Source organism: Thalia democratica, chromosome 6 (assembly GCF_965202585.1).
Source record: "Thalia democratica chromosome 6, ktThaDemo2.hap1.1, whole genome shotgun sequence".
NCBI lineage: Eukaryota > Metazoa > Chordata > Thaliacea > Salpida > Salpidae > Thalia > Thalia democratica.
This window is the reverse complement of record NC_139170.1, coordinates 64,937,016-64,947,545: the sequence shown is the minus strand read 5'-3', so window position 1 is coordinate 64,947,545 and position 10,530 is coordinate 64,937,016. Positions and strand designations below refer to the sequence as shown.

The 10,530-nt window shown below is 24.1% G+C and overlaps 1 protein-coding gene across 1 annotated transcript; it reads right to left on the bottom strand.

The window, feature by feature from the left end:
* Window positions 1-352: 352 nt before the first annotated feature.
* Window positions 353-1,165, bottom strand: LOC145839336 (uncharacterized). Its single transcript, XM_082946923.1, has one exon. The coding sequence runs from the start codon at window positions 1,163-1,165 to the stop codon at window positions 353-355; it is 813 nt and encodes a 270-aa protein (XP_082803049.1).
* Window positions 1,166-10,530: the final 9,365 nt, after the last annotated feature.

The following is a 10,530-nucleotide window of genomic DNA, read 5'->3' as shown; positions in this document are numbered from 1 at the left end:
ATAAAATGTGTTAAACAATTTGAAGATAAATAAGAACTAAAATACTTTAGAATAAAAATTCTTTATATTAAAATTAGTCTACGATTTAAACGATAAAAGTCTCTATATCTTAGGTTATTTTAGGTAAGTTTAATGGATACAAATTTATGACAGATTTATAAATAAAATAAATTTATACATTATTAGCTTTTGAAAGAGAATTTTTCAAATATTCAAATAGCTTCTTCATACTGACTAAAAAACCTAACTAAAGCATCATAAACTATTACAAAATTATTAACTATGTTTATAAACGCTAAAAAAAGGGCTATTCAGAATCTTTACTTAAATTTATATTCAAAACAAAAAATTGCTAACAATACTTAGATTTGTACTCAGATATTGACTTAAGGTAGTCATGAACAATACTTCTTTGTATTTTACACTTCAGTTTTGACTGCTGTTCTTTACTTAGTTCCTTATGACAATTACGTATATGACTAGTTCGACCAGAAGCTTTAGTAAACCATTTTCCGCATTTTGCACAACCATAAGGTTTTTCTCCTAAGTGAATTCGAAAGTGTGTTACTAAACTACTTTTAAGTGAAAATTTCTTCATGCAAATATCACATTCATGGTCTTTTACTTTAGTATGAGTCAACATATGTTGGTTTAAATGACCTTTTTGAGAAAACCTTTTCTCACAAACTTCACATTGATGTTCTTTAATTCCAGTATGAACTAACATATGTCTATTTACATGATGTTTTAGAGTAAAAGATTTGTCACATATATCGCATTTGAAAAGTTTGTCTTTAGTATGAGTAACCATGTGTCGTTTTAATACATGTTTACGTGCGAATTCTTTTAAACAAACAAAACATTGAAATTCTTTTTTACTACTATGTACCAGCATGTGATTTGCTAAAGTTCCTTTTCCAGCAAAATTCTTATCACAACTATCGCACTTGAATGGCTTTTCTCCTGTATGAGCTCTTTTGTGAATAACAAAATTATTTTTAGCTGTAAAATTTTTATCACAAACATCACACTTGTATGGTTTTTCTCCGGAATGAACTCTTTTGTGACTGATCAAACTAGATTTATATTTAAAGTTTTTCTCACAAACATCACAACTAATACTTTTAGCATTTAGAATATCACTTGTAGGTCCATGTTTATCCATCGTTAAAATTGTTAGACAAAAGCTTTTTAATGTGAAAATAAAACATAAAGAAATATAATAAGATGTTTATTAAGTTTCTTATATAATTTTAAATAGCAGAAATAAATATATAACAAATGATTTAGCTACAATAGGTTTTTAATAAACCAGATTTTATTATTGACTGTTTATTGTTCATTGTTTTTAAAAATTTTATGATGATTATTAGCCTATTAAATTCTACTACAATAAAAAATTTTTGATTTTTAGTTTGCAAATATAAAACAGTTATATAAAAACGTTTCTTAGTTTATTCATAAACGGTTATTAACTTTTAAAAATTGGCAAAATAGATTACTAGAAAATTTATCTCAACACTCTATACTAGTCCATGAAACTATATTTTATTATAAAATATATATTTTTAATGTTTATGTTAGTTTATTTAATAAATGCAATATGATTTATTTTTTCACCTCACTTAAGCATAACAAAAATACTACTCATTTTAGTAGAAAAACTATGTAATCATTTATTTTGTAGAATTATGTAACTTAGTTAATATAATTCTATTAATAATTATAATAAAAAAGTATATTTACTTACATCTTAAAAAGTTAGTTATTTTGAAATTAACGTTTTCACTATCTTTATTTTTATTTATACTTATGTTTATTTACTTGTGTTTATTGCGAAAGCAGAAAAGAATTGTAATGTAAGTTTAGTTTAAAGCTTTTGAAATTTCTCTTCAATTACATAGTTGTAACAAATAATCTATTTAGTTCAAAAAAGTAAGTTTTATAACTAAAATATCTTGTGATTACTAAGTGTAAAGTATTTGTTAGTTACTTAATAAAGTTTCTCAAAATTAAGCTAACATCTTTAATTTTTTAAGAGTTAAAAAACACAACTATGCCTTTAAAACGTAGAAAAAAATAAGCAACTGTAAATTAAAACGTTTTTATCATATATTTTTATGATTGATGTTCTTAGCAGTAATTTGGGTCATTTATTTTATAAATGACAAAGAATTTTTTTTTTAATTCTTTTGTATTCGAAAAGTCACGTACTTTATTTTATCTTTTAAATACAAAGAGTTAGTAAAACAACATTGTATCGTCAAAAAGTGCACTTGAAAAATAGATTTAAATAGTAAAATATTTAAAAAAAAATGTTTGTCATTTCAATAACAATAAACATCTAACTAAGCTTAATAGATTTACCATATTAAATTTTAGTACTTAACACTAGTTAAAACTTGCATAATATAAAAACTATCTAATTATTTACTTTTTAAATTTTTGTATCTTAGTTATTTTAATTCTATTATCGTTATTTAGTTCGTGTTGCATTTACCAATGTTGAATTCAAATACGTTTAATTAAACACTTTTACTTAAGTCGGCAAACTGCGGCCCAGAGCTATAACTCGGCCTTAAAGTAAATTTCAACCAAAACTACACTTGAAAAAAAGTTTTTGTTGTAATAAAATGTTTATTCAAAATGAAGCAATAAAATATTTTTTTTACTATACTTTATATCATTTTATAACTTTTATTAGCTGTTTTATAACGATAGAATTTCTTAAATAAATGTGATACGCTAGCAGCTTTTTATTTTAAAATAGACTGACTGCAGCTTTGTAAATCTGAAATTGTTAACTAGTTTTTCTAAAAATATCTCATTAATAATGTGTTCCTAAATCCGCTCATTTAACAATTACATAATTTAGCATTTATTTGTCATAGGTAGAAAAACAACAACTCAAATATAGGTAGCCATACTATTTACAAGTTTACATAAGTTTAAAAAATGGACCACGCCAGGACACTACCCGGAGTCTTCTGATTAGATTTGAATTTGTAGCGTTTATATTAATAAAATCTGCATAAAATAAAAAACGACCGCGCCAGCGATCCGAACCCAGAATCTTCGGATCGTACATTATCCATTGGGCAACGCGTTCAACTGAGAGAATTGAGTTTGTATGGTTTATATAAATATGGTCTACAAAAGTTTTCTATAAAAAGCCCCGAATTCTGTTGAGAGAACTAAATTTGCAGTGGTCTTTCATACTAATAAAATCATTCTTAAAGTTTTTTTTTTAAGTATGGCCACTAATTTTTTTAAAGTTTTTTAATTTGTTTTATACTTAAAACGGGGCAGGTTCAAAACCCGACCGCAATCAAAATCCACCCGCAATCAAAATCCATCCAATCAAAATCCATCCGATCAAAATCAACCCGAGTCAAAATCTACCTGATCTAAATAAACCCTAGTCAAAATCTACCCGATCAAAACCTACCTGAGTCAAAATCCAACCGAGTCAAAATCCAACCGAGTCAAAATCCAACCGAGTCAAAATCGCCTGAGTCAAAACTCACCCGATCAAAATATACCCGTTCAAAATCAACCTGTTTAATATAAGTAAAAGTAAATGCATACTTTGAACAGTTTTTAATTAAAAATAAAGTAATTGAGTCACTCTTCTACAAACTAAAAATTATTCATCTTAAATCTTTTAAAAAGTTAAACTTTTTTACTATCTATTAACTGTTAAAAACATAACTTATTTTTTTGGAATTAAAACATCTGGCAAATTTTTTTCACTAACAATACATGCTTGTCAAACAAAAATTCTGCAATGTGCTTTGAATAATATCAAGCAAGAAATTATGGTTTTAAACATAAATTTAAAATAAATAGTTAAGAAGCAAATTTAAGATTTATTGTATCAATAATATGTTGTTTATTTTGTTAGTTCCTACTAGTACTTTTTTTTTATAGAGTATTTACCGCGTAAGTATGACCCGTTACTTAAAGCTGCAGTTTATTTAAAAAAAAACAAAGTTTAAGTAAAGTTGACCAGACAATAGCGTGAAATATAGGATTAAATCATTTACAAAAAGTACTATAATCATTCATAAATTAAGACAAATACAAAAATTAGAGATTCAGTAATTAAAACTAAAGGTTTCAGTAATTACTGAATCTCTTATTTTTGTATTTATTTTAATTATTCATACATCATAATTTAAAGTTATTTTTTAAGCTATTTATTTAACAAAACTTTTTCAAATTTAATTTAAATTTATCACTTGACAAAGAAATCTTGTATGGTTTTGAAGAACTTTGTGTAATAAAATATAAAAAACAAAATAAATAATCTATTGATATTAAGTTGCAAATGGTATATAAATACGTTCAAAAACCTTCTTATAAACGTACTTATTAAAGTGTTGTTCTACAAGTTTTTCATACTTAAAAATAATATAAGTAAAAAAAAAACTTAACCTATGAAAAAGTGGTTATTTTTATATGTTTCTTAAAACTAACTTTCCTTAAATTAAATCTAATTTTCTTGTTTTAAAAGATTACATTTAATCAGAAAATTCAATATAAAAAACAATTTACAGTGTTTTTAAATAATTTATTTTTTGGTTTATTATAATATATACAATTAAAGATTATAAAACTTACGTACTTCATATGAAATGTGTCTATTCACTTTTAGTTTATACAGATTGATTAGTGTTTAAAGTTTATATTTTATAGTTTGAAAAGAGAATTTTTACATAGTTAAACACCTCCATCCAATCAAATAATAAAACAAACAAAAAACAATATAACTTATATTATTTCAAATTATACATCAATTGATTTATTTTATTGTTTCGACTTGATTTCAATACTTAGAATTGTATTCAGCTATTGTTTTAAGGTAGTCATGAACAATGCTTTTTTGTATTTTACACTTCAGTTCTAATTGCTTTTCTTTACTAAGTTCCTTATGATAAGTATTGATATGATAACATTGATTTGAAGCTTGAGTAAACCATTTTCCACATTTTGCACAACCATAAGGCTTTTCTCCCAAGTGAATTCTAAAGTGTCTGACTATATTGCTTTTATGTGAAAACTTCTTCTTGCAAATATCACATTCATGTTCTTTTAATTTGAAATGGGTCAACATATGCTGTTTCAAATTACCTTTACGAGAAAATTTTTTTTCACAAACTTCACACTGATGTTTTTTTATACGAGTATGAACTAACATATGTGTTTTTACACTACTTTGTCGAGTGAAACTTTTGTCACAAATATCACATTTGAAAAGTTTGTCTTTAGTGTGAGTAACTATATGACGTTTCATATTACTTTTTCGAGCAAACTTCTTATGACAAACCTGACATTGAAACTCTTTTTTACTACTATGCACCATCGTATGACTTGTTAAGTGGCCTTTAATGATAAATCTTTTGTCACATAAATCACATTTGTATGGTTTATCTTCTGTATGTATTCTTTTGTGAATTTTCAGGTAGGATTTAGATTTGAAAGTCTTCTTGCAAACATCACAAGAAACATTTTTAATAACCAAATTACATTTTTTTTGACCAGAATCAACCATAGTTTAAACTTAAGTGCTAAAAGTTACGATGTGTAACAGAAAAAATTGATTTATCTAATATATATTAAAAAATATGACTTTCAATCTTTAAATGCTTTTTAATTAACAGTATTTTTTTTATAAAATAGTAATAAATGTACAAATTTTATGTTTTTATATAATAGCTTATTTTTTAATGTATTAATAGTGGTTATTAGTAAAACTAACTCTTAAGATAGAATTAATTAGACTAATTGTTGACTAAAGGTTACATGACTTAGTCAAAATCACCTAAAAAAACAAATTCCTTAATAAACAAATGTAAATATAAAAAAACTGTTTACAGTAAATTTTATTTCAGATGCAACTGTTAATAATAAAGTTCACATTTTCGAGGTTATTTTAATTTTAAATGCTAAATTGAAAGTATAATTGTAGAAAAACAGTTAGACTCTTAAACTTACTTTAAAACTTTTCGATTGCATAAGACTAAAAAAGTTTTTAATAATTTAACAAAAACTTTTGTTTTAAATAATTATAACACCTAGTTACACTTTATTTATTAGTTATACTACAATACGTCTACTTATAATTAGTACGTTTTAAAAATGTTAAATTAACTTTTTACTTTATACTGGATAAAAATGGTGGCTGTCAAATTATACTTTAGTCTAATTTTAAAGATTTAGTGTATCAGACAGTAATAAACTGTAGTTTGTACAATTTTTTAAGATATGAGATAATTGACTAGACATAAAGCACTTCTTAATTGCTGACAATGTTTTTCATATATTACCAGAAGTATGATTAAAATATTTTATCAAAGTTAAAGTTATTTAAATAAAAAGATTTTTGTCCTTTAGTTACAACATTAAGTTAATTTTGAAAAAAAGGTTCATATATGGGAGAAGAAACTCCACCTAAATATAGCTAAATAAATTGAACGATTTTGTCAAAAACTTAAAAAAATTTATTATGCAAACAAGTCAAAAACAGCTGAATCGTATTGAAAACATTTGATAACATATTAAGTTTCAATACTTTTCTGAAAATATCGTAGTTTTTAATTATTATTAATAAATTTAAGATTTTCATCGGTAATAATGTGTCTTTCAATATTTATTCTTTTTTTAAATATAGTCTAGTTCACTTTTAGCAAAGTTAGAAGTATAAATATTATTCATTTCTAAGTGAATATTTTTTATTATCTTTATTGTCAAACAAAAGCTTTTGTGAGAAAAACAACTTAGCTTGTGCCATTTTAAAAAGAAATATAGATTTTTTATTAATAAAATTCATGTAGAGTTTAGGTAAATTAAGTAGCGTTATATTGATATGATGCTAAAAATAAAATTATATATAAGCTTCGGAAATTTAAGCTGTGAAAAATTACTTTGATATTTGATACAAGCATGTTTTGTTTGAATGTTTGATCAAGATATTTTTGTACACCAAATACTTAAAAAACGACAGTAAGTGTGTCAGTTATGAGGTCATTAAACTTATTGTTGTAACGACTTTTTTAATTCCTATTTCTGTTTTGTAAAGAATTATTATATAAGTTTGTGCTAACGAAGTTCAAACAAAACGGCAATCTATAAATAGACAAAACGAGGTGGCCTATAGTTTTTCAGAAATTTCTTCAAGTTTTTCTGAGTTTTTTCAAAGCTTATGAAAGTACAAGTTTTAAAGTGTTTTTAATTTAAATTTAGTTAAAAGTATAAAACCGTGGTATTGCAACATTAAAACGATACTGTAAAGCTACTTTAAATGAGTTATTAAAATGAAAATTTTTGATAAGGACGAAAAATGTTTGTATTAATGATAGATATTTCGAGTAAAATTGAAAATTTATTAGTTAACACGTAAGAAGTGTATAAAATTTGAGGTGTTTGTAAAAGTATTTACTTTACCTAGTTTTTATTTTGTTTTATATTACAGACTTTATCATTCTTGTAATTAGTAATCAAATGATAGATTTTACAGACATAATCCTAAAAGATGTCATGGAAACAGGTTTAGCCGATGAGGATATTCTTAAAGAGGTGCTAGGATGGGAAAATCTAGATAAAAAAATGTCAATGAGACAATTGGTTTTATTGAAGGAAAAGAGATGGCACGTGATGCGATGTCAAAACCCGCTGTTACAGCCTAAGTTTTCTCATACAAATCCTTAAAGAAAATACGCAAAAACCAAGTAGTAAAATAGCTTGTAGCACATGTAATAAATCAACTTATAAATTTATTTGGAGCAGTAAAAATAGGAAGTACATTGAGTACTTAATTGTTTTTTTTTTTTGGATGTCTGACGTTGGGAAACTATTATATGTTTTTAAAGTACATTCCTTTTCACTAACTTTACACTGATGTCCCTTTATACCAGTATAAACTAATACACGTATTTTTATTTAGTTATTTTCAGTAAAAATTTATAAAACAATTTACATTTGAATAATTTTTCTCAAGTGTAAGTTACTAAAAGGTTTTTTAAAATAAATATTTTAGCAAAATTTCTATCACAAACGTAACATAGAGTTTTTTTTAATTTTAAAAACCAACATATGATATTTTATAAGTTGTATTATTGAACAATTAATTAAATTTTGAATATATTAATTTTGGCAAGAAAATCAATAACAAATTGAGCTTATTTATTTAAAAAAGTAAAAAAAAAATTTTAATATATTATTAAGAAAAAAAATTCTACTAAAGTTGCCGAAAAATATACTTTAACTAAAAAACAAAATAATAAAAAAAGTTAAATGTTTTACATACAGTTCAGTACAATCAACTGTTTTTTATGATAAATTTTTGTAGATTTTAATTTAGTTTTGGTGTAGTAACTAAGAACTAGCTTATTAAAATATGAAGTAATCAACACACCTAGCGCATTGTAGTTTCTAAAAAACTTTTAAACGTGTTTTACAAACTTATATATCATTTATTTTGAGTTATTTATACAAACTCTAATTAGTAAATTAATAACTTTGTGTTAAGATATTGACTTGGCTTAAAGTCATAAACGATACTTTATGTATTTTACAATTTACTGATTGTTGTTCCTTATGACAAGTACGTATATGCCAACATCGTTAGAACTATTTGTTAACTATTTTACACATTCAGCACAACCATAAGGTTTTCCTCCAAAAAGAATTCTCAAGTGTTTTAGTAACCTACTTTTAAGTGAAAACTTTTTTTTGCAATTTAATATTGAAATTTCTAACCGTTATTGACTTACATGTGAAGTTTCACATAAAGTTTTCTAGTAAAACATTCATCACATTAATCACATTTGAAAAATTTCTCTTTAGTGTTAGTTACTAAATATTTTTTGATAACCTTTTAGAGCAAAAATTTAAAGTTTTTTTACAAGTACGAACTTTTATTTATATGTCGTAAAATGACTTCTTAAAATGTTTGTCATACAAATCACATTTAAATTCTTTTTTTTGAGTGATAGTAGCTAAGTGTCGTTATAAATCGCAACCAACAAGACATATAAAATTTTAGTTTTCGAATATTGTTTTTGATTAGTCATATACAATACTTTTTTTTACACTATACAAAAGAACATACTTTTTGTGTTTTTATTTAAATACTTGTAGTTAAATTAAAATATAATAAATAATAATAAGCTATTTTTTTATAGTTTGGAACGACTTCTTGATGAAATAAATCAGTATTCTACGCTTATACAGTTTAAGTTTTCCGCAAAAATAACTAATTAAATATCATTTATTTTAATCGTATTAAATTAAAATTTTGTACTATCTATTAATTGTTATTAAAAAAATGCAAACATTTGTTAAATTTAATACTTCAGCCGAATTGTTGCCTGACAAATAAGCAAAAAGAATTTTAGTTTTATTCAATAAGACTTTTTTAAATAAAAATTAAGACACTATTATAAACTTTTCTATGTTTTTAATGCTGATTAGATAATTTAAAATGGACCCAATGAACCCATATATATATTTATTTATAATTTTCAAAGAGATCAAAAATGTTTGATGATAAGATTTATTTTTAAGTTATTCACTTTTATTAAACAACAGTTTAATTAGCGGTACATAAATTTACATTATTAAAGTCATTAACTTATGCATTATTTAGTATTTTTTGTTTATCAGTATTACAAAAATAATTAATACTTATTTTAATGTCACAGCAAATTGTTTTTCACAAACGCTATAATTTATCAACCTTAATTTTGGTTAAAAAAACAATTGTTCAATATATTCAAATTACAGTCTTTATAGTTTATAAATATTTAATATAAATTTTATTAATGTAATTTTATAAACAGAGATATAACAACAAAAATTTTATAAATTCATGGCTTTAAAGGATATTTTCTGTAATCAAATAGCTCCATCATACAAATTAATAAGCAAAATAAAGTCTCATAAGTTAGTGAGTATATAAGTAGTATTAATTAAAAATAAATATTGAAAAAGAGCTATTTAAAGTTTACCGAAAAACTTAATTTTATAACAAACTACTAGCAATAGTTAGCATTGTATTCAGATATTGCTTTAAGATAGTCATGAACAATAGTTCTTTGTATTTTACACTTTAGTTTTGACTGTTGCTCTTTACTAAGTTCCTTATGAAGAGTACTTATATGCTGATTTCGATTAGAAGCTTTAGTAAACCATTTTCCACATTCTGCACAACCATATGGTTTTTCTCCCAAATGAATTCTAAAGTGATCAACTAAATGGCTTTTCCGAGAAAACTTCTTCTTGCAAATATCACAGTCATGAGCTTTTAATTTGGTATGAGTCAACATGTGTTTTTTCAAATCACCTTTTCGAGAAAAGTTCTTTTTACAAACTTCACACTGATGTTTTTTTAGTTTAGTATGAACCAGCATATGTGCTTTTACATGATTTTTTAGAGCAAAACTTTTGTCACATATATCACATTTGAAAAATTTGTCTTTGGTGTGAGTAACTAAGTGTCGTTTTAAATTGGATTTTCGAGCAAAATTC